The sequence below is a fragment of the Bombina bombina genome, chromosome 1, assembly GCF_027579735.1.
Source record: "Bombina bombina isolate aBomBom1 chromosome 1, aBomBom1.pri, whole genome shotgun sequence".
Lineage (NCBI taxonomy): Eukaryota > Metazoa > Chordata > Amphibia > Anura > Bombinatoridae > Bombina > Bombina bombina.
Window position 1 is genome coordinate 1353620009 of NC_069499.1, and position 25342 is coordinate 1353645350.

Genomic DNA, 25342 nt, shown 5'->3' on the forward strand with positions numbered 1-25342 from the left:
TTTTGGTTCAGACCCTGGACAACACTTGTTTATTGGTGGGTGAATGTATCCACCAATCAGCAAGAACAACCAAGGTTGTTCACCAAAAATGGTCCGGCTTCTAAACTTATATTCTTGCTTTTCAAATAAAGATATGAGGAGAATGAAGAAAATTTGATAATTGCATGCTCTATCTGAATTACGAAAGAAAAAATGTGGGCTCAGTGTCCCTTTAATAAATGTAGCCCAATATGTGTGGGTTTCTCACTGAAAATGGCCAACAGTAGGGCCTAAATGGGAACTGCATCTAAAAACTGCAAAACAGCTCAGCACAGGGGTGGAAATGGCTCAACAAATAAAGGGTAATTTAACACACTATTAGTTGTTCCCACTTTGTGTACCATAAAGATAAAACAAAACAAAAACATAGCATTTAAAGTGATAGTAAACATAATCTAATAAAAGTATATAGTTTTTAAATAATTTTAGTAAGTATGGTATGTACTTGCTTTTGTTTTTCTTTAAATATGTTTTATAAAAGGTTATATTAATGTATATTTTCTTTACATAAATCCACACTTAACCACCACTGAGCTAAGTATTTTTTTTAATATGAAAAGAGTATAATTAGTTGTTTAGAATACAGTAACTGTGTTCTTCCCAGGACCATTTTAATGGATACACCACCTGCCTGATTTTACTGACCACCGATCTAAAGTGTAAGCGACAGTTTAAACTGAAATTAGCTAGTTTAACCCCTTAATGACCACAGCACTTTTCCATTTTCTGTCCGTTTGGGACCAAGGCTATTTTTACATTTTTGCGGTGTTTGTGTTTAGCTGTAATTTTCCTCTTACTCATTTACTGTACCCACACATATTATATACAGTTTTTCTTGCCATTAAATGGACTTTCTAAAGATACCATTATTTTCATCATATCTTATAATTTACTATAAAAAAATTATAAAATATGAGGAAAAATTGAAAAAAACCCCACTTTTTCTAACTTTGACCCCCCCAAAATCTGTTACATATCTACAACCACCAAAAAACACTCATGCTAAATAGTTTCTAAATTTTGTCCTGAGTTTAGAAATACCCAATGTTTACATGTTCTTTGCTTTTTTTGCAAGTTATAGGGCAATAAATACAAGTAGCACTTTGCTATTTCTAAACCATTTTTTTTTCAATATTAGCGCTAGTTACATTAGAACACTGATATCTTTCAGGAATCTCTGAATATACATTGACATGTATATATTTTTTTTTAGTAGACAACCCAAAGTATTGATCTAGGCCCATTTTGGTATATTTCATGCCACCATTTCACGGCCAAATGCGATCAAATAAAAAAAATCGTTCACTTTTTCACAAATTTTTTCACAAACTTTAGGTTTCTCACTGAAATTATTTACAAACAGCTCGTGCAATTATGGCACAAATGGTTGTAAATTCTTCTCTGGGATCCCCTTTGTTCAGAAATAGCATACATATATGGCTTTGGTGTTGCTTTTTGGTAATTAGAATGCCACTAAATGCCACTGCGCACCACACGTGTATTATGCCCAGCAGTGAAGGGGTTAATTAGGGAGCATGTAGGGAGCTTTTTGGGGTAATTTTAGCTTTAGTGTAGTGTAGTAGACAACCCCAAGTATTGATCTAGGCCCATTTTGGTATATTTCATGCCACCATTTCACCGCCTAATGCGATCAAATTAAAAAAAAACGTGACATTTTTCACAATTTTAGGTTTCTCACTGAAATCATTTACAGTTATGGCACAAATGGTTGTAAATGTTTTTCTGGGATCCCCTTTGTTCAGAAATAGCAGACATATATGGCTTTGGCGTTGCTTTTTGGTATTTTGAAGGCCGCTAAATGCCGTTGCGCATCACACGTGTTTTATGGCTAGCAGTGAAGGGGTTAATTAGGTAGCTTGTAGGGAGCTTGCAGGGTTAATATTAGATTTAGTGTAGAGCTCAGCCTCCCACCTGAAACATCAGACCCCCTGATCCCTCCCAAACAGCTCTCTTCCCTCCCCTACCCCACAATTGTCCCCGCCATCTTAAGTACTGGCAGAAAGTCTGCCAGTACTAAAATAAAAGCTATATTTGTTTTTTTTGGTGTTTTTTTAAAAGCATATTTACATATGCTGCTATGTACTATCCCCCCTTAGCCCCCAACCTCACTGATCCCCCCCAAACAGCTCTATAACCCTCCCACTCTAACTTAATGGGCGCCATCTTGGGTACTGGCAGCTGTCTGCCAGTACCCAGTTTAGAAGAAAAAATGTTTGTTTGCCATTTTTTAAACTTTTCTGTAGTGTAGCTTCCCCCCACACAAAACCAACCCCCCACCCCTCTCACGATCTCTTTTTGTGCTTTTTTTGTGTGCTTAGGCTACATTTAACATTTTACTTTATAACCATTTTCCGTAGTGTAGCGGTTCCCACCCGCTCCCGCCCTGTGCACGCGCCCGCCAACCTCCGTGCACGTGCGCGCGCCCGTGCGCGCCCCCGACGGTCCCACCCCCGATCCCGCCCCCCTTGACGTCACACGGCACACCACCCGCCCACCCGCCTCCCAAGTCGGCTCCCACCCACCAACGATACCGGCCATCGATGTCCGGTGCAGAGAGGGCCACAGAGTGGCTCTCTCTGCACCGGAAGGCCATGTAAGGTTATTGCAGGATGCCTCCATATCGAGGCATCACTGCAATAACCGGAAAGCAGCTGGAAGCGAGCAGGATCGCTTCCAGCTGCTTTCCACACCGAGGACGTGCAGGGTACGTCCTCAGGCGTTAACTGCCTTTTTTTGTGTGGACGTACCCTGCACGTCCTCGGTCATTAAGGGGTTAAATTTCTTTCAATGTTTGTTGCACAAATTTATTATTAAATCAATGTATTTTATGTTATGCAATTGTGTGTTTTAGATAATTTAAATTACATTTATAAATAACAGAAAATGTTATTACACTACCCCACCCGTCTACTTTATAATACCACTGAGCTGGAAAAACTTTCTGTGAAGAATATGGGCTGCTAAATAGAACTGATCTTTATTGAATACAGTGACAGGTTTGCATATAACCATTGAAGATGCATATAAAAAAACAAAACAATTGTGCATTATAATGGACATTGTAATGCACAAATTTCATAGCCAGACTAGAGATCTTTGGAGAATCAGGCCTCATTTCTGAAGAAGGGGCAGTTGTTTCACAAACCATCTCAATAAAGTTTGCTAAAAAAAAGTTTTCATGCCCAGGTATTATAAACAATACTTTATACACATCATCTGCTCTGTCCTAAGTGGGACCAGGGGACTCGTTCAGCACTTTACAGGGGCAGCGCAATATCCTGGATAGTAGTATTTTTAAAGTGAAATTAATCTTATGATGCCTATATATATCTGCATGTTCTCATGTGTATTTTTAATCTGCTGAATTTTAATTTAGGAGATAACGGCCTCTGGTTGGTTTTAGACTGTAGTGTGCATATCTACTACAACTGTACTATAAAGAATTTTAGAGTATCAAAATTACCCTTTTTATTTATCTCAACCATAAACATTCAATATACACAATGCTAATTGTTTCTGTTCTCATGTTTCTACTTTGTATTTTTATTCTAGGTAGGGAACGGATGTTATTGCTCCCATCAGCCATGATTTACCAATATGCTACTGTTTTGTATATTTTTCATTTGATTCCTGCTTTATTAGGTGAGTGATTTGGTACCTGTAGAAGTCCATTCGCATTTGCCGTTCATGCTAAGTGATTCTGCCTTTCATATCTTTTGTTTGTTTGCCAGGTGCTCGGCCATGTGTCCCTTTAAGTTTTGGGCACAGCTCTGTGGTCTGCGTGTGCAACTCCACATACTGTGACTCTTTAGATCCTGTTGTTCTTCCTTCTGATGGCAACTTCATCCGGTATGAAAGTAGCCAGTCAGGAAAGCGTCTGGAGCCCAGCACTGGGGCCTTCAAAAAGGAACAGCCAACTAAATCAGGTAATTTTTTAGTGTAGAGATCACTGATAAGCAAACCTACCTTGAAAACAAGGGGTTAAATATCTTGGTTAGATGCATAGGGAGCTCCAAGCCTAATGAATATGGTCAGTGTAAACTTACTTATTTCTTAGGATAGCGTTGTATGTGTCCCAGGCATTTTTTTAAACATTTTACAAGTTTATTAAACTAATCAACCATTCTATAAAAAGCTTCCTCACATTTCTCCTGTACCTGCTACATTCTAACTTAAGATGGTGACTCCTTGTTTTGGTATTACTTTTTTTGTGGAAAATGCTTTCAGCTTCCACTTTATTAAGTCCTTTCATTTATTTGAAACTTTCTGTCATGTCACCTCTTTCCCTTCTCTACTCTAAACTATACATATTTTAGATCATAGAACCTTTCTTCGCACGTTTTTAAGTTTTAGACCATGTACCATTTAAGATAAGCCCTAACTAAGGATCTCCGTAGATTTGGCAGCGCTTTATCTTACAGGGGGATGCATGCTGTTACGTTGGTCTTCTTTCTTTTGCTTGTTACTCAGTTCACTTATTCGTTTACACCAGCTCAAAAAACAATGAGCTCAACATAGCGCAGTAACCTCTTCACTCAACAAGGCACTAAATGGAAAATAATCACGAAATAGAGGTGATAAAACAACTTTTCTTTATTCAAGTCAACACAAGGAAATATCCAACTTTTTACAGCTTCTAAAAATGTATTAAAAAGCTCTACGCAATTAAGCTGTTCAACCACCTTTTTCAAAATCCAAGAAAATTGTCAAAGAAACAGTGAGCTATGGTAATTCCTTGCCTAGAACACATTTATATAGTCGACAAGCCCTGCCCACCTATTACCATTCTCACCTAACAGGTGTCTGGTAGTGGTTTACATCAGGACTATTCTAATATTCACCATGAAGATAATTTATGTTAAAAATGTAAACGTGCTATTCGGAACATTGTTCAAAATTATAATATCCCTTTTATCCAATTGTTATCTTCATAGTGAATAATTTACAGTCTATACACACAATATTAGCATTTCATTCTAAAAACATTTTAATTTTTAACTTTATTACCATCATATAGTTCAATATCTGATTTCACATTAAATATTTTGTTAAAGCGTGACATGAATCAACCAATCTCCTCTTTTCTATTGCCTTAAATAAGTAGTTCACATTTCAGGTCTCAATCAAGTATTCTTTAGAAACCACTGATGCAACATAATGAAAGAATCACATGACCAAAAACAACCTATCATAAAAGGAACATTGCTTACTTACTAACATTATATTAAAGTTCCACTGAAAAATTACATAAATCGTGATCTCCCTTGTTTTGGCCACTTATTTTAAACCATCCAGTAGTGTACAATAATACAAATATATTTCCAACTAAAATTGCTTATGTGTCCATGATCGCTGTGTTTGTATTTTCTTCCCAATTATTTTCCAAAGAAGTCTTCATGTGCTTTTTACGTCTCCAAAATAATGTCTTTGCTTTCCATGTTCATTAGTGTCCATAAATGTCCCTTTTGCATTTCCATTCATAGCCATAAACTGCAATATTTTCCTCTCTAGTGATAGCTATCCAAAATGTGAAACATATAAACAAATTAACTTATATAAAACTAAACATATTACAAAAACTAATCATAATTAAAGAAATGCTGCCACCTTCATTGTCTTTATTTAGACTATATTCACCATAAGTTTTAAAACTCCACCACATTTCTCTTTTAAAGGGACAGTCAACACCATTAATGTTATAGTTTAAAAAGATAGATAATGCCTTTACTACCCATTCCCTAGCTTTGCACAACCAACATTGTTATATTAAAACACTTTTATAACCTTTAAACTTCTAAATCTCTGCCTGTTTCTAAGTCACTATAGACAGCCTCTATATTTTTTATTCACTTTTCACAACAGGGTAGTGCTAGTTCATGTGAGCCATATAGATAACACTGTGCTCACACCCGTGGGTTGTGGCAAACACTGCACTAATTGGATAAAATGCAAGTCAATAGATGATAAATAAAAAGTCGTGATCAGGGGGGCTGTCAGAAAAGGCTTAGATACAAGGTTATCACAGAGGTAAAACGTGTATTAATATAACCATGTTGACTGTGCAAAACTGGGAATGGGTAATAAAGGAATTATCCATCTATATTATCTATCTAGCCACACAGTCAGAGGAAATTCCAGCACTCGGTCTCGGATCCAAAAAGAGGTTTAAAACAAAGCTATTTTATTTCATGGTAAAAACAGAAAAACAAGGTAACAGGTGTGAAGAGAACAGAGTCAAACGTGTTTAGTCATCAACAACATGCACTTTCTAAATGACTCCTATATTATATTATCTATCAACCTTTACATAGGCCCCATGTTACGTGATTCACCTGCCATTTAAAATAAATACATTTCTAGTTAGATATGAGTGCCAATATATTTTTAAATGAATTTGGTTTGCTGGGAATAATGTCTTTAAATGCCTCATCCCTTTCCAAAATATTCCAGTGTCTTTTTATGATATTATTATTATTTATTTTAAATCCCTATCATAAATAGTCACAATGGGGGGGAAGTCACTGTTATCCTTACATTTTATTTTTTTATTGTTATCATTTTCTCCCAATAATTGGCTTCTATCCATTTGATATATTAAAATTCTATCTTCCTCTGTTTTGTCCCACTGATAACCTTTTATCTATGTATCCTCTCTGGATCATCTTCGATTGAATTGTATAATCTTCTTGACTACTACAATTTCTTGTAATTCTACAAAATTGACTTTTTGGAATGATTTTAACCACATAGGATTTTGATAGCTATTCATGTCAATGTAAGTATTAGCATCACAGGTCTTAAAATGTGTTTTAGTTATTACACTATTTTCATTTATTTGGATATCCGAATCCAAAAAAGTGATTTCGCCATCATTAACCACCGGTGTAAATTTGATAGAAAGGGGGTTATCATTTAAATAAGCAACACATTTATTTATCATATCCCTGTCTCCCTTCTAAGTGCAAATAATATTGTCTATGATTCTGTACCAGGACAAGGATTGTTATTCTACACAAAATGGGATTATAAAAAATCCATAAAGATGTTTGCATAATTTGGTGCAAACTTGGTGTCCATCGCAGTTCAACAGACCTGCAGTTAGTAATCATTATTAAACCAAAAAAAAAAATGGGTCAAGATAAATTCTGTTTCTCCTGTTAAGTGTGGTCAGTCCACGGGTCATCATTACTTCTGGGATATTAACTCCTCCCCAACAGGAAGTGCAAGAGGATTCACCCAGCAGAGCTGCTATATAGCTCCTCCCCTCTACGTCACCTCCAGTCATTCTCTTGCACCCAACGAATAGATAGGATGTGTGAGAGGACTGTGGTGATTATACTTAGTTTTATACCTTCAATCAAAAGTTTGTTATTTTATAATAGCACCGGAGTGTGTTATTCCTTCTCTGGTAGAATTTGAAGAAGAATCTACCTGAGTTTTTTCTATGATTTTAGCCGGAGTAGTTAAGATCATATTGCTGTTTCTCGGCCATCTGAGGAGAGGTAAACTTCAGATCAGGGGACAGCGGGCAGATTAATCTGCAAGAGGTATGTAGCAGCTTATTATTTTCTGACAATGGAATTGATGAGAAAATTCTGCCATACCGATATAATGTAAACTCAGCCTTAAATGCAGTAGCAGCAACTGGTATCAGGCTGTCATGTATGTATATTTTACACTTCAGTATTCTGGGGAATGGCACTTCACTGGAATTATACTGTATGCATAAGACTTTAGCCTAATTTGCAGGGACTAGCAACAGGCTTTTTAATAACACTTAATTTATTTATGTTAAACGTTTTTTGCTGGCATGTAAAATCGTTTAATTTTCTGAGGTACTGGGTGAAAAAATGTTTTGGGCACTATTTTTTCCACTTGGCAGTCGTTTTTATTTTAATTTATGACAGTTTACTGATCTCTCTCACTGTTGTGTATGAGGGGGAGGGGCCTTTTTTGGCGCTTTTGCTACGCATCAAAAAATTCAGTCAGAAGTTTATTGTCTTCCCTGCATGATCCGGTTCATCTCTACAGAACTCAGGGGTCTTCAAAACTTGTTTTGAGGGAGGTAATCACTCACAGCAGAGCTGTGAGATTGTAGTTGACTGTGATAAAAAAACGTTTATTTCTGTATTTTTTTTCTGCTATCAGGGTTAATTATCCTTTGCTAATGGGAGCAATCCTTTGCTAAAAGTGTGTTTTTTACAAAGATTTGATGCTATAACTTTTCAGTTTATCAATTTTCAACTGTCATAACTTTTTCTGTGCTTCTTATAGGCACAGTACGTTTTGCAAATTACTTGAAAAGTATTTCCAAGTTGCTAGTTTATTTGCTAGTGTGTTAAACATGTCTGATTCAGAGGAAGATATCTGTGCTATATGTGCTAAAGCCAAAGTGGAGCCCAATAGAAATTTATGTACTAACTGCATTGATGCTACTTTAAATAAAAGTCAATCTGTACAAATTGAACATATTTCACCAAACAACGAGGGGAGAGTTATGCCGACTAACTCGCCTCACGTGTCAGTACCTGCATCTCCCGCTCGGGAGGTGCGTGATATTGTAGCGCCGAGTACATCTGGGCGGCCATTACAAATCACATTACAGGATATGGCTACTGTTATGACTGAAGTTTTGGCTAAATTACCAGAACTAAGAGGTAAGCGTGATCACTTTGGGGTGAGAACAGAGTGCGCTGATAATATTAGGGCCATGTCAGATACTGCGTCACAATTTGCAGAACATGAGGACGGAGAGCTTCATTCTGCGGGTGACGGTTCTGATCCAAACAGACTGGATTCAGATATTTCAAATTTTAAATTTAAGCTGGAAAACCTCTGTGTATTACTAGGGGAGGTGTTAGCGGCTCTGAATGATTGTAACACAGTTGCAATACCAGAGAAATTGTGTAGGTTGGATAAATATTTTGCAGTACCGTCGAGTACTGACGTTTTTCCTATACCTAAGAGACTTACTGAAATTGTTACTAAGGAGTGGGATAGACCCGGTGTGCCGTTCTCACCCCCTCCAATATTTAGAAAGATGTTTCCAATAGACGCCACCACACGGGACTTATGGCAAACGGTCCCTAAGGTGGAGGGAGCAGTTTCTACTTTAGCTAAGCGTACCACTATCCCGGTGGAGGATAGCTGTGCCTTTTCAGATCCAATGGATAAAAAGTTAGAGGGTTACCTTAAGAAAATGTTTGTTCAACAAGGTTTTATATTGCAACCTCTTGCATGCATTGCGCCTGTCACGGCTGCAGCAGCATTTTGGTTTGAGTCTCTGGAAGAGACACTTGAATCAGCTCCATTAGATGAGATTACACACAAGCTTAAAGCCCTTAAGTTAGCTAACTCATTTATTTCGGATGCCGTAGTACATTTAACTAAACTTACGGCTAAGAATTCCGGATTCGCCATTCAGGCGCGCAGAGCACTGTGGCTAAAATCCTGGTCAGCTGATGTTACTTCTAAATCTAAATTGCTTAATATTCCTTTCAAAGGGCAGACCTTATTCGGGCCCGGGTTGAAAGAAATTATCGCTGACATTACAGGGGGTAAAGGCCATGCCCTGCCTCAAGACAGAGCCAAACCTAAGGCTAGACAGTCTAATTTTCGTTCCTTTCGTAATTTCAAAGCAGGAGCAGCATCAACTTCCTCTGCACCAAAACAGGAAGGAGCTGTTGCTTGCTACAGACAAGGCTGGAGACCTAACCAGTCCTGGAACAAGGGCAAGCAGGCCAGGAAACCTGCTGCTGCCCCTAAGACAGCATGAATCGAGGGCCCCCGATCCGGGAACGGATCTAGTGGGGGGCAGACTTTCTCTCTTCGCCCAGGCTTGGGCAAGAGATGTCCAGGATCCCTGGGCGTTAGAGATCATATCTCAGGGATACCTTCTGGACTTCAAATCCTCTCCCCCAAGAGGGAGATTTCATCTGTCAAGGTTGTCAACAAACCAAATAAAGAAAGAGGCGTTTCTATGCTGCGTACAAGATCTTTTATTAATGGGAGTGATCCATCCGGTTCCGCGGTCGGAACAAGGACAAGGGTTTTACTCAAATCTGTTTGTGGTTCCCAAAAAAGAGGGAACTTTCAGGCCAATCTTGGATTTAAAGATCCTAAACAAATTCCTAAGAGTTCCATCGTTCAAAATGGAAACTATTCGGACAATTTTACCCATGATCCAAAAGGGTCAGTACATGACCACAGTGGATTTAAAGGATGCTTACCTTCACATACCGATTCACAAAGATCATTACCGGTATCTAAGGTTTGCCTTTCTAGACAGGCATTACCAGTTTGTAGCTCTTCCATTCGGATTGGCTACGGCTCCAAGAATCTTCACAAAGGTTCTGGGTGCTCTTCTGGCGGTACTAAGACCGCGAGGAATTTCGGTAGCTCCGTACCTAGACGACATTCTGATACAAGCTTCAAGCTTCCAAACTGCCAAGTCTCATACAGAGTTAGTACTGGCATTTCTAAGGTCGCATGGATGGAAGGTGAACGAAAAGAAGAGTTCTCTCTTTCCACTCACAAGAGTTCCCTTCTTGGGGACTCTGATAGATTCTGTAGAAATGAAGATTTACCTGACAGAAGACAGGTTAACAAAGCTTCAAAATGCATGCCGTGTCCTTCATTCCATTCAACACCCATCAGTAGCTCAATGCATGGAGGTGATCGGCTTAATGGTAGCGGCAATGGACATAGTACCCTTTGCACGCCTACATCTCAGACCGCTGCAATTGTGCATGCTAAGTCAGTGGAATGGGGATTACTCAGACTTGTCCCCTACTCTGAATCTGGATCAAGAGACCAGAAATTCTTTTCTATGGTGGCTTTCTCGGCCACATCTGTCCAGGGGGATGCCATTCAGCAGGCCGGACTGGACAATTGTAACAACAGACGCCAGCCTATTAGGTTGGGGCGCTGTCTGGAATTCTCTGAAGACTCAGGGACTATGGAATCAGGAGGAGAGTCTCCTACCAATAAACATTCTGGAATTGAGAACAGTTCTCAATGCCCTTCTGGCTTGGCCCCAGTTAACAACTCGGGGGTTCATCAGGTTTCAGTCGGACAACATCACGACTGTAGCTTACATCAACCATCAGGGAGGGACAAGAAGCTCCCTAGCAATGATGGAAGTATCAAAGATAATTCGCTGGGCAGAGTCTCACTCTTGCCACCTGTCAGCAATCCACATCCCGGGAGTGGAGAACTGGGAGGCGGATTTCTTAAGTCGTCAGACTTTTCATCCGGGGGAGTGGGAACTTCATCCGGAGGTCTTTGCCCAAATACTTCGACGTTGGGGCAAACCAGAGATAGATCTCATGGCGTCTCGACAGAATGCCAAGCTTCCTCGTTACGGGTCCAGATCCAGGGATCCGGGAGCGGTTCTGATAGATGCTTTGACAGCACCTTGGACCTTTGGGATGGCTTATGTGTTTCCACCCTTCCCGATGCTTCCTCGATTGATTGCCAGAATCAAACAGGAGAGAGCATCAGTGATTCTAATAGCGCCTGCATGGCCACGCAGGACTTGGTATGCAGATCTAGTGGACATGTCATCCTGTCCACCTTGGTCTCTACCTCTGAAACAGGACCTTCTGATCCAGGGTCCCTTCAAACATCAAAATCTAATTTCTCTGAAGCTGACTGCTTGGAAATTGAACGCTTGATTTTATCAAAACGTGTTTTTTCTGAGTCAGTTATTGATACCTTAATACAGGCTAGGAAGCCTGTTACCAGAAAGATTTATCATAAGATATGGCGCAAATACTTATATTGGTGCGAATCCAAGAGTTACTCATGGAGTAAGGTTAGGATTCCGAGGATATTGTCTTTTCTACAAGAAGGTTTAGAAAAGGGTTTATCCGCTAGTTCTTTAAAGGGACAGATTTCAGCTCTGTCCATTCTTTTACACAAACGTCTGTCAGAAGTTCCGGACGTTCAAGCTTTTTGTCAGGCTTTAGCTAGGATCAAGCCTGTGTTTAAAACTGTTGCTCCACCATGGAGTTTGAACTTAGTTCTTAATGTTTTACAGGGTGTTCCGTTTGAACCCCTTCATTCCATTGATATCAAACTGTTATCTTGGAAAGTTCTATTTTTAATGGCGATTTCCTCGGCTCGAAGAGTCTCTGAGTTATCCGCCTTGCATTGTGATTCTCCTTATCTGATTTTTCATTCAGACAAGGTAGTTCTGCGTACTAAACCTGGGTTCCTACCTAAGGTGGTCACTAACAGGAATATCAATCAAGAGATTGTGGTTCCATCTTTGTGTCCTAATCCTTCTTCGAAGAAGGAACGTCTGCTACACAATCTAGATGTTGTCCGTGCCCTGAAATTTTATCTACAGGCAACTAAGGATTTTCGACAAACGTCTTCCCTTTTTGTCGTTTATTCTGGTCAGAGGAGAGGTCAAAAAGCTTCGGCTACCTCTCTCTCTTTTTGGCTTCGTAGCATAATTCGGTTAGCCTATGAGACTGCTGGACAGCAGCCTCCTGAAAGAATTACAGCACATTCTACTAGAGCTGTGGCTTCCACTTGGGCCTTTAAGAATGAGGCTTCTGTTGAACAGATTTGCAAGGCTGCAACTTGGTCTTCTCTTCATACTTTTTCCAAATTTTCCAAATTTGACACTTTTGCTTCTTCGGAGGCTGTTTTTGGGAGAAAGGTTCTTCAGGCAGTGGTTCCTTCCGTATAAAGAGCCTGCCTGTCCCTCCCGTCATCCGTGTACTTGAGCTTTGGTATTGGTATCCCAGAAGTAATGATGACCCGTGGACTGACCACACTTAACAGGAGAAAACAAAATTTATGCTTACCTGATAAATTCCTTTCTCCTGTAGTGTGGTCAGTCCACGGCCCGCCCTGTTTTTTATGGCAGGTAAAAAAATTTTTGAATTATACTCCAGTCACCAATACACCCTTTGGCTTCTCCTTTCTCGTTGGTCCTTGGTCGAATGACTGGAGGTGACGTAGAGGGGAGGAGCTATATAGCAGCTCTGCTGGGTGAATCCTCTTGCACTTCCTGTTGGGGAGGAGTTAATATCCCAGAAGTAATGATGACCCGTGGACTGACCACACTACAGGAGAAAGGAATTTATCAGGTAAGCATAAATTTTGTTTTCCAATAAAAATTAAGTAAAGTTCCAATTTTAAATCAGAATCTTGTTTTAATTTCCATCTTATTGCCTCCAAACATTTTTCTATTTTAAGAAACCTTAAATTAAATTTCTTTCAAATATTATTTTAAAATAAAATACCTTTTTTTGAGGGGGTCCCGACAAAAAGATATTTGTGCGACTCTTGTGGAAATATGTTCTTGTTCAGCCCCTAAATAATTTACTAGGTAACTGTACACAATGTTAGTATCAAACGTGCACTTCCTGTTAATTTCATCTTTAACAAACTTTCTATAGTTTATATTAGTAATACATTACAAGGGTGTTCCCCAGGGGGTCAGTCCTTGTGACTTTTTTGTTTAACATGTTCATCAGAGATCTTGGTAGTGAGCTCCAAGGGAAGGTGTACTTGTTTGCTGGTGATACAAAAACCCCAGGGGCTAGTTACAGTCTTAAAGGGTACATTTCTGACTGTAACTAAAGAGGAACGGTGCTTGGGAATTATTATTTCATATGATATAAAATTTTGTAGACCATGCAGCAGCGCAGACGGTAAGGCCAGTAGAATAATTGGTTGCATTTGGAGAGTTATTCGTAGCAGAATTAGCAAGGTTCTATGCCCCTTTACAGATCACTAGATAGTACATACAAAAGAATATTAAAAAACTGTTCCTTTTTGTTCCCTCTTTTCAAAAGATCGCTGCCAGACACATTGCTCCTCCACTGTATTCGCAAATATTTGTAGTTTTGGCAGCACTGTATCTCCCAGGGGATACAAGCTGTTACGTTGGTCTTCTCTGTGTTCCTCCTTACGCAGTTCACTTATTTATTCAAACCAGCTCAAAAAACATAGTGCAGTAATGTCTTCACGCAACAAGGCTCATAGGGATAGATTTACCATTGTGCGGACGGATATGATCTGCTGTAGCGTTTATGTCCGCCGCACATCGATAAATGCTGTCAGCATACGCTGTCAGCATTTATGATTGCACAAGCAGTTCTGGTGAAATGCTTGTGCAATGCTGCCCTCTGCGGATTCGCGGCCACTAGTAGGGGGTGTCAATCAACCCCATCATATGAGATCGGGCGGATTGATGTCCGCAGTCTCGGACGAGTTAAGGAGCAGCGGTCTTCCTGACGGCTTGTGCGGAAACAGGGACATTCAGGGACATTCGGCCCTTAATACATCGGCCCCTTTAATGTAAAATACTCATGAAACAGAGATAAAACATTTTTTTTATTCAAGTCAACACCAGGAAATATCCAACTTGTTACAGCTTCTAAAAATGTATTAAAAAGCTCTACACATTTCAGCGGTTCCACAGCAGATAAAACTTTCAAACAAACAATGAGCTGTGGTAAAACCTTGCCTAGAACACATTTATATAGTTGACAGCCCTGCCCACCTATTATTATTCTCACCTACCAACAGGTGTGTGGCAGTGGTTTACATCAAGGCTATTCTATTATTCACCATGAAGATAATTTATGTTAAAAATGTAAACATGTTATTCAGAACATTGTTCAAATATCCTTTTTATCCAATCGCTATCTTCATAGTGAATACAGTCACTATGCACACAATATTAGCAGTGTATTACTATTAAACTGTGAGATTTAAACTTATTCACATTTCATTCTAAAAACATTTTAAAATTTTAACTTCATCGCCATTATATAGTTCAATATCTGATTTCAATTCCATTAAAGCGGCTCATGACATGACTCAACCAACCAATCTCCGCTTTTCTACATTGCAGTTCAAATAAGTAGTTCACATTTCAGGTCTCAATCAGGTATTCTTTAGAAAATCACTGATGCAACATAAGGAAAGAATCACATGACCTAAAACAACCTATCCTTAAAGGAATAACGCTTACTTACTAACAAATTGTATTAAAATTTCACTGAAAACTTGCTTTAAACAAAAAGGGAGGATTTTTTGATTAAGGAAGCAGACAAGGGGGGAGGGGTGGTCATTATGAGCAGGGAGTACTATATACAGTAGAGGAGTCAAATAGAATCTTAGGGGATACTAAGACCTATCCGATTTCTGAATCAGAACCCTAAAAAGGAGGGTTTTTTTTTATTACTGACAAGAGCTTTAAATAAAGAATTGATCAGTAAAAGCGAATTTGAATTTTTACTAAAAGTTGATTCAATTACACCCATATTTTATCAAACCCATCCACCAGGGAAATCGATTTATAAGGGGAATAGATTCTTATATCAAATCTATCAGCTTCAAAAATATGTTAAACAAACTAGATTGTATTTAAAAGATACAAAACATATATTACAAATTTTAAATTGATTAGAATGGCAACTGAACTTTTATATGGATGACCCTTGATGTAACATCACTATATTTGGTTAGCGCACATGAAAAATGTCACAAGACCATTGCTGGTCAGGAGTACTGAGACGATCACGGAAGCAGTTCTGTAAAGATTTACACACTTTGGTTTTGTCTGCAAAAAGTCACCACAAAGCCAGTTCTTACTTAACACAGTTGAAGTCGGCAAGCACACACAGATAAGATCGGTATACGTATTAGATTACAAATTGTGCCTCTGGATGGGCAAGAATCCTGTGGAGGATATCTAGAAGAAAATAGATATAAAGGAACTGGTCAGTACGTAGCCTTTTTGAGCTATGGTGGGGAAGAAACCCCAGCATACTACTCCATACCCTATTTTCTTTGGATGTATATACAGAACATTGCTATGACTTTTATATAGAGCGTGCATGCTTCTATTAGTTCATATATGCTGTTTTAATTTTATGCACAACTCTATCTAAAATATATATATTCTATATATCGGTTAGCCCCAAGGCAGAACACTGTGCAGTCTCATCGCAGAAACTGTGCTATGTCTGCAGAAAAAACGGCCGTGGCAAAAAAACCCCCAAAAAAAACGTTTTTCTGCCTGCAGGTGTCACTGTTCCGTTATATCTCAGTGTAAATATTTACTACGTTCCTCTCCAATTTCCTCCCCCTTCCTGAAGTCCTCCTGTGCGGTACAGGGTAACAGCACATTGCAGAAAAGGAAAGTCAGGGCTTAAAGTGATGGTAAACGCAGAAATATTACTAACTTCCATCTTAAAGCAAGTGTCTTTTTTTTATAAATATCAACTTATTTTTTTATTTTTTTCCTTTTGATCGCATTAGCTCTATTGCGGTGCATGTCAGTTGACAGGTCTTTCCTAATAGCCTTCTGTGTCCTACTTAATGCGCATGCACGAAAGTCTGTCACGTCATGGTACTTAAACAGCAGTCGTCGCCATGTACGTTCACGATCATAAACAGACATGCACATTTCTTCCTAGGGGAGTTTGTTATTAGCAACATTGAAAACATGAGCATGCGCACAGTGAGCTAAAAATACTAGAGCGCGCATAAACAGTGGCGAGAAATGTTATTTAGAGGAGATTACATCCGCCCTTACTGTGACGTTAGAGGTACTACCCTCTGTCAACATAACTTAGTGTATGCTTTATGAAATGGGGAGTCAATCAATGGTCGGTACACAGCACTATAGTAAAATTCACTTTATTGGAAACAGAATAAAACGAAAAAGTGACGTTTCGGGGGTTGCCCCCTTAATCATACAATGTGCAACCTTTTACAAACAACTTTTAAAGGCATTTTGGCACCAGATACTCCACTTCTTAGTATCTACTGGATTCTATAGGTAACTGCGGCTATACAGACAATGGGGCATATGTATCAAGCTCCGTAAGGAGCTTGATGCCCCGTGTTTCTGGCGAGCCTTCAGGCTCACAAGAAACAGCAGTTATGAAGCAGCGGCCACAAAGACCGCTGCTCCATAACCTGTCCGCCTGCTCTGAGCAGGCGGACACACATCGCCGGAAATCAACCCGATCGAGTACGAATGGGGTTGATTGACACCCCCCTGCTGGCGGCCGATTGGCCACAAGTCTACAGGGGGCGGCGTTGCACCAGCAGCTCTTGTGAGCTGCTGGTGCAATGCTGAATACGGCGAGCGTATTGCTCGCCGTATTCAGCGAGGTCTGGCGGAGTAATTTTCTTGTCTTTATTTCTTAGCTTATAAAAAGCATGTAGGCACACAGCAACAATAAAAAGCAACATTTTGGGTTATTCGCCCTTAATCTTGCTAAGCAGGATAGCTTCCACCGCTTAAAAACACTAACGACGTACAGGGTACGTCCTTGGTCGTTAACAAACGTTTTGTGTAGGACGTAGGGTTAATTTTCACCATGTAATCTGTTGAGATATGCTTAACATTCTATAATCAAAGGTCATTATATAGGTTTAAGAGATATGCTTAAATGTATCTTCTAGCTATAGGAAAAATCTAATCTATAATTTATTTCAGTGTTTAAAATTTAATAAATATCTAACATGCTTTAACATACATTCTTATGTTTAAGAAGATCCTCAAAGTTCTCACTTCTTAAACCTGTGTTATAATGTGTTTGTGAATGGCAGTCTCTTTTGCCTGTGCAGGTATGGGCACATATTGTGTATATATAAATGTCTGCATGCATTGGTAAATGACTACATGCATGGTTAAATAACTATGTGAATATGTACATCTATGGGTAAGTAAGTGTATTTGCGTATGCACATGTATGGGTAAATGACTGCATGCATTGATAAATTACTCTGCAAGCATGGGTTAATGACTGTATGTAAGTGTGTGCATGTATGGGTAAATGACTGTGTATATGAATGTCCATGCGTGGGTAAATGACTATGCATTTTAGTGTGTGTGTGTATATATGTGTGTGTGTGTGTGTATATATATATATATATATATATATATATATATATATATATATATATATATATATATATATATATATATATATATATATATATATATGTATATGTGGGTTTGTCAGAAGGGGCCTCGTGTTCGAGTTTCACCTAAGGTCTCACAAAGTCTAGAGCCACCACTGTCAAGAAGGCAACCTGATGCCCAGGGGCCCAGTATGTCTTTGTGTGTCTCAGCCAGACAATGGGAGTCCTTGACAGTTGGGCCATAGGAAGTCTCTGATACTCACAAGTCTAGAATGGTAAACTAGTATTGTTTTAAAGGCCAACAAAACGCTAAAGGCTAGACACAATGCAAAGATTATCCTGAGGATATTAAGTGCATGTATTTTTAAATTATATTAGGTGTCTAAATATTAAAGGGACATGAAGCCCAAAAAAATTCTTTCATTATTCAGACAGAGAATACAATTTCTCTTACTTGGTATTCAGTCCACGGATTCATCCTTACTTGTGGGATATTCTCATTCCCTACAGGAAATGGCAAAGAGAGCACACAGCAAAGCTGTTCATATAGCTCCCCTCAGGCTCCGCCCCCCCCAGTCATTCTCTTTGCCGCTCTAACTAGTAGCATCTCCACGGGGATGGTAAAGAGTATGTGGTGTTAGATTTGTAGTTTTACTTCTTCAATCAAGAGTTTGTTATTTTAAAATAGTGCCGGTTTGTACTATTTACTCTGCAGCAGAAAGTGATGAAGATTCTGCTGAGAGGAAAAAGATTTTAGCATGTTGTAACTAAAATCCATTGCTGTTCCCACGCAGGACTGTTGAGTACAGGAGAACTTCAGTTGGGGGGAACAGTTGCAGGCTTATTCTGCTTGAGGTATGTTTCAGTCATATTTTCTAACAAGACCTGGTAGTGCTAGAAAACTGACAGATATCCCATGAGGGAGGTAAGCCATTTTCTCAGACACAGTATAGAAAGAGGGCTTTACTTAAGGGCTTAATACTGACAGACACTTAATGGGTTAATCGATTCCTTTATTACAGTAATCTGATGTGATTCAACGTTTTTAAGCGTTTGCAAACACTTTTTTCGGTATTTTTACGCCTGGCATTGTAATAGACAGCTATTTTGACTCAGAAAGGCCCCATATCATTAGAGTGAGAAGGAGGAGGCCTCATTTTCGCGCCTTAATTGCGCAGTTAGTTTGGAACACAGCTCCAAGCAGCTTCATGTGCAGAGCCTTTAGAGTTCAGGATGACTTCAGAGAGGCTTCATTTACTCCTGCAAATAACCCTAAAGGAAGGTAAAGCCACGGCAAAGACTGTGGCAGAGTACTGTAGTGGGTTAAACTGGTTTTTCATTCATTTTGCTCCGGTTTGGGCATTAAGGGGTTAAACGATATCAAGGCATGAGGATCATGTGGTGAAAATTTCATTAAGATCGGATGTTTTTTGATGATTTGGTAAAAAGTGTGTGCCTTTTTATTATTTAAAGAGACGGTAACGTTTTTTCAAAAAGTATTTTTTTCAACCTTTTAGTGTTTTCTGAGTCTGTCAAACATGTCTGAGTCTTCTTTATGTTCAAAAGCCATGGCAATATCCCCTTTACACTTATGTTTAAAGTGTGCACAAACATCTAAACATTTTAAAGATCATCCAGTGACAATACAAAATGCTGCCCAAGATGATTCTTTAACGGAGGGTAATGAGGATAGTCCTCCTTCCTCCCCCCACGTGTCTACGCCAGTTACGCCCGCGCAAGCGATGCCTAGTACCTCTAGCGCATTGCCCCCTGTTACCTTACAGCAATTAGCGGCAGTAATGGATAATTCCCTTGCAGCTTTTTTATCCAAACTGCCAGTTTTTCCAAGAAAGCGCGATAGCTCAGTTTTAAACATAGAGGATGAGCCATCTGAAGCTTTGGATAATGTATCTGTAGCACCGTCACAAAACTCAGAGGTAGCAGTGAGGGAGAAATTTCTGACACAGGGAAAATTTCTCAGCAGGCAGAGTCAGATTCCTTAGCGTTTAAATATAAGCTGGAACACCTCCGCGTACTGCTTAAGGAGGTTTTGGCTACGCTAGACGATTGTGACCCCATGGTGGTCCCTGAAAAATTGTGTAAAATGGACAGATACTTAGAGGTCCCTGTATACACTGAGGCATTTCCGATTCCTAAGAGGGTGGCGGATATTGTGACTAAGGAGTGGGAGAGACCAGGTGTACCCTTTGTTCCCCCAGCTATCTTTAAGAAAATGTTCCCCATAAATGACCCCAGGAGGGACGCGTGGCTGACGGTCCCTAAGGTAGAGGGGGCTGTTTCAACATTGGCTAAGCGTACAACTATACCAATAGAGGACAGTTGTGTTTTCAAAGATCCTATGGATAAAAAATTGGAGGGCTTACTAAAGAAAGTTTTTGTTCAGCAAGGTTTTCTGCTTCAACCAATCGCCTGCATTATTCCTGTTACTACGGCAGTGGCCTTTTGGTTCGAGGCTCTGGAGAAATCGCTCCAGAGAGAGACTTCATACGATGAGGTCATGAATAGAATTCACGCTTTAAAACTGGCTAATTCTTTTATCACTGATGCCGCGCTCCAATCAGCTAAATTAGCGGCGAAAACCTCTGGTTTTGCCGTCATGGCGCGACGAGCACTTTGGCTCAAATCGTGGTCGGCGGATGTGTCGTCCATGACGAAACTGTTAAACATTCCCTTCAAGGGGAAAACCCTTTTCGGCCCAGAGCTGAAAGGAAATTATTTCAGATATCACTGGAGGCAAGGGCCATGCCCTTCCACAAGATAGGCCATTCAAGGCCAAAAACAAGGCTAATTTTCGCTCCTTTCGCAACTTCCGGAGCGGACCTGCCGCAACCTCTGCTGCTGCAAAGCAAGATAACGCTTCCCAGCCCAAAGCAACCTGGAAACCCTTCCAGGCTGGAATAAGGGTAAACAGGCCAAGAAGCCTGCTCCTGCTACCAAGACAGCATGAAGGGGTAGCCCCCGATCCGGGATCGGATCTAGTAGGGGGCAGACTTTCTCTCTTCGCTCAGGCTTGGGCAAGAGATGTTCCAGATCCCTGGGCATTAGAAATAGTTGCTCAGGGGTACCTTCTAGAATTCAAGGATTCTCCCCCAAGGGGAAGGTTCCACATTTCTCATTTGTCTTCAGACCAAATAAAGAAACAGGCGTTCTTACGCTGTGTAGAAGATCTTCTAAAAATGGGAGTGATACACCCAGTTCCTATTGCAGAACAAGGACTGGGCTTTTACTCAAACCTGTTCGTAGTTCCCAAAAAGGAGGGAACTTTCAGGCCAATCCTGGACCTAAAAATTCTAAACAAATTCCTAAGAGTTCCGTCTTTCAAGATGGAAACCATTCGGACAATCTTCCCGATGATCCAGGAGGGTCAATATATGACTACCGTGGATCTAAAGGATGCGTATCTGCATATTCCTATCCACAAAGATCACCATCAGTTCCTAAGATTCGCCTTTCTGGACAAACATTACCAGTTCGTGGCCCTTCCTTTCGGGTTGGCCACCGCTCCCAGAATTTTCACAAAGGTGCTAGGGTCCCTTCTAGCGGTACTAAGACCGCGGGGCATTGCAGTAGCACCTTACCTGGACGACATATTAATACAGGCGTCGTCCTTTCACAGAGCCAAGGCTCATACGGATATCGTTCTGGCCTTTCTAAGGTCTCACGGGTGGAAGGTGAACGTAGAAAAGAGTTCTCTGTCCCCGCTCACAAGGGTTCCCTTTCTGGGAACGTTAATAGACTCGGTAGAAATGAAAATCTTTCTGACAGAGGTCAGGAAGTCAAAACTGTTGAATACTTGCCGAGTTCTTCATTCCATTCTTCGGCCTTCCGTGGCTCAGTGCATGGAAGTAATTAGGTTAATCGTTGCGGCAATGGACGTAGTCTCTTTTACCCGAATACATCTCAGACCACTGCAGCTGTGCATGCTCAATCAGTGGAATGGAGATTACACAGATTTGTCTCCTCAAATTCAAATGGACCAGAAAACCAGAGACTCTCTTCTCTGGTGATTGTCTCAAGATCACCTGTCTCAGGGAATGAGTTTCCGCAGACCAGAGTGGATCATTGTCACGACCGATGCCAGTCTGTCTGCTGGGGTGCGGTCTGGAACTCCCTGAAGGCTCAGGGGTTATGGTCTCGGGAAGAATCTCTTCTCCCGATAAACATTTTGGAGCTGAGAGCGATATTCAATACGCTCCAGGCTTGGCCTCAACTAGCAGAGGCCAAATTCATCACGACTGTAGCGTACATCAATCATCAGGGGGGAACAAAGAGTTCCCTGGCAATGAAGGAAGTATCCAAGATTATCAAATGGGCGGAGGATCACTCCTGCCATCTATCTGCAATTCACATCCCAGGAGTAGACAACTGGGAGGCGGATTTTCTAAGTCGTCAGACTTTTCATCCGGGGGAGTGGGAACTCCACCCGGAGGTTTTTGCTCAACTAACTCAGCTTTGGGGCATTCCAGAGTTGGACCTGATGGCGTCCCGTCAGAACACCAAACTTCCCCTTTACGGATCCAGATCCAGGGATCCCAAGGCGGCATTGATAGATGCATTGATAACTCCTTGGTTATTCAGTCTAGCTTATGTCTTTCCACCGTTTCCTCTTCTACCTCGGCTGATAGCCAGAATCAAACAGGAGAGGGTTTCGGTAATTCTGATAGCACCTGCGTGGCCACGCAGGACTTGGTATGCAGACCTAGTGGGCATGTCATCGGTCCCACCATGGAAACTGCCATCGAGGCAGGATCTTCTACTTCAAGGTCCTTTCAGGCATCCAAATCTAGTTTCTCTGCAGCTGACTGCTTGGAGATTGAACGCTTAATCCTAGCTAAGCGTGGTTTTTCTGAATCAGTTATAGATACTCTGATACAGGCCAGAAAGCCTGTCACTAGGAAAATTTACCACAAGATATGGCGGAAATATCTTTGTTGGTGTGAATCCAAGGGTTACTCGTGGAGTAAAGTTAGGATTCCAAGGATATTGTCTTTTCTCCAAGAAGGGTTGGAGAAAGGTCTGTCAGCTAGTTCCTTAAAGGGACAGATATCTGCTTTGTCTATTCTGTTACACAAGCGTCTAGCAGCTGTACCAGACGTTCAGGCGTTTGTTCAGGCCTTAGTCAGACTCAAGCCTGTCTATAGACCTGTGTCTCCTCCATGGAGTCTAAATTTAGTTCTTTCAGTTCTTCAAGGGGTTCCGTTTGAACCTTTGCATTCCATAGATATCAAGTTATTATCTTGGAAAGTTTTGTTTTTAGTAGCCATTTCTTCTGCTTGAAGAGTTTCAGAACTATCTGCTTTACAGTGCGATTCACCCTATCTGGTGTTCCATGCAGATAAGGTTGTTTTGCGTACTAAACCTGGTTTCCTTCCAAAGGTGGTTTCTAATAAAAATATTAACCAGGAAATCATTGTTCCTTCTCTGTGTCCTAATCCGGTTTCTAAGACGGAACGATTGTTACACAATCTTCATGTGGTTCGTGCTTTAAAGTTCTATTTAAAAGCAACTAAAGATTTCAGACAAACATCATCCCTGTTTGTTGTGTATTCTGGCAAGAGGAGAGGTCAGAAAGCGACTGCTACCTCTCTTTCATTCTGGCTGAAAAGCATCATCCGATTGGCTTATGAGACTGCTGGTAAGCAGCCTCCTGAACGAATTACAGCTCATTCCACCAGAGCTGTGGCTTCCATGTGGGCTTTCAAGCATGCGGCTTCTGTTGAACAGATTTGTAAGGCAGCGACTTGGTCTTCTCTGCATACATTCGCCAAATTTTACAAATTCGATACTTTTGCTTCTTCGGAGGCTATTTTTGGGAGAAAGGTTTTGCAAGCAGTGGTGCCTTCCGTCTAGGTTACCTGACTTGTTACCTCCCTTCATCCGTGTCCTATTGCTTTGGTATTGGTATCCCACAAGTAAGGATTAATCCGTGGACTGAATACACCAAGTAAGAGAAAACAGAATTTATGCTTACCTGATAAATTACTTTCTCTTACAGGTGTATTCAGTCCACGGCCCGCCCTGATTTTTAAGTCAGGTTCAATTTTTTAAGTCAGGTTTAATTTACAATAACTACAGTCACCACTGCACCCTATGGTTCTCCTTTTTCTCCTACCCGTCGGTCGAATGACTGGGGGGGCAGAGCCTGAGGGGAGCTATATGGACAGCTTTGCTGTGTGCTCTCTTTGCCATTTCCTGTAGGGAATGAGAATATCCCACAAGTAAGGATGAATCCGTGGACTGAATACACCTGTAAGAGAAAGTAATTTATCAGGTAAGCATAAATTCTGTTTTTAACCCCTTAATGACCAAGGACGTACGCCACACGTCCTCAAAAAAAAGTCAGTTAATGACCGAGGACGTGTGGCGTACGTCCTTGGTCTGGAAAGCAGCTGGAAGCGATCCTGCACGCTTCCAGCTGCTTTCCGGTTATTGCAGTGATGCCTCGATATCGAGGCATCCTGCAATAACCCCCCTTGGCCATCCGATGCAGAGAGAGCCACTCTGTGGCCCTCTCTGCACCGGACATCGGTGGCCGGTATCGTTGGTGGGTGGGAGCAAGTCTGGGAGGCGGGTGGTCGGCCATCGATGTGCCGAATGGAGTGGAGGGGGGCGGGATCGGGGGCGGGAGGGGCGGGAGCGCGCACGGGAGCGCGCGCGTGCACGGGGGGCGGCGGGCGGGCGCGTGCACGGGGCGGGAGCGGGAGGGAACCGCTGCACTACAGAAAAATAAACTGGGTAAAGTAATCAAAAAAAGTTATTAAAGCTGTAAATAAACAGCTAAGGGACCTGGAAGGGGTGGGGGGGTTGATCTTGGGGGGGGGGGGAAGCTACACTACAGAAAAGATCATTTAAAAAAATAAAAAGGCACATTTTTTTTTACTACACTGGGTACTGGCAGACAGCTGCCAGTACCCAAGATGGCGCCCATTAAGGCAGAGGGGGAGGGTTAGAGAGCTGTTTGGTGGGGGATCAGTGAGGCTGGGAGCTAAGGGGGGATCCTACACAGCAGCATATGTAAATATGCTTAAAAAACACAAAAAAGGCCCAAATATAGCTTTTATTTTAGTACTGGCAGAGTTTCTGCCAGTACTTAAGATGGCGGGGACAATTGTGGGGTGGGGGAGGGAAGAGAGCTGTTTGGGAGGGATCAGGTGGTCTCATGTTTCAGGTGGGAGGCTGAGCTCTACACTAAAGCTAAAATTAACCCTGCAAGCTCCCTACAAGCTACATAATTAACCCCTTCACTGCTAGCCATAATACACGTGTGAAATGCAGCGGCATTTGGCGGCCTTCTAATTACCAAAAAGCAACGCCAAAGCCATATATGTCTGCTATTTCTGAACAAAGGGGATCC

General features: G+C 41.0%; 1 protein-coding gene across 2 annotated transcripts in view; it reads left to right on the forward strand.

The window, feature by feature from the left end:
• GBA1 (glucosylceramidase beta 1) overlaps positions 1-25342 on the forward strand; it is a 209805-nt gene that overhangs the window by 31910 nt on the left and 152553 nt on the right. For both annotated transcript variants that reach the window (XM_053703377.1, XM_053703368.1), the window contains exons 2-3: positions 3613-3702; positions 3792-3986. In XM_053703377.1, the coding sequence (XP_053559352.1) occupies positions 3624-3702; positions 3792-3986 (274 nt within the window). In that variant the 5' untranslated portion in view covers positions 3613-3623. The remainder of the gene's footprint in view (positions 1-3612; positions 3703-3791; positions 3987-25342) is intronic.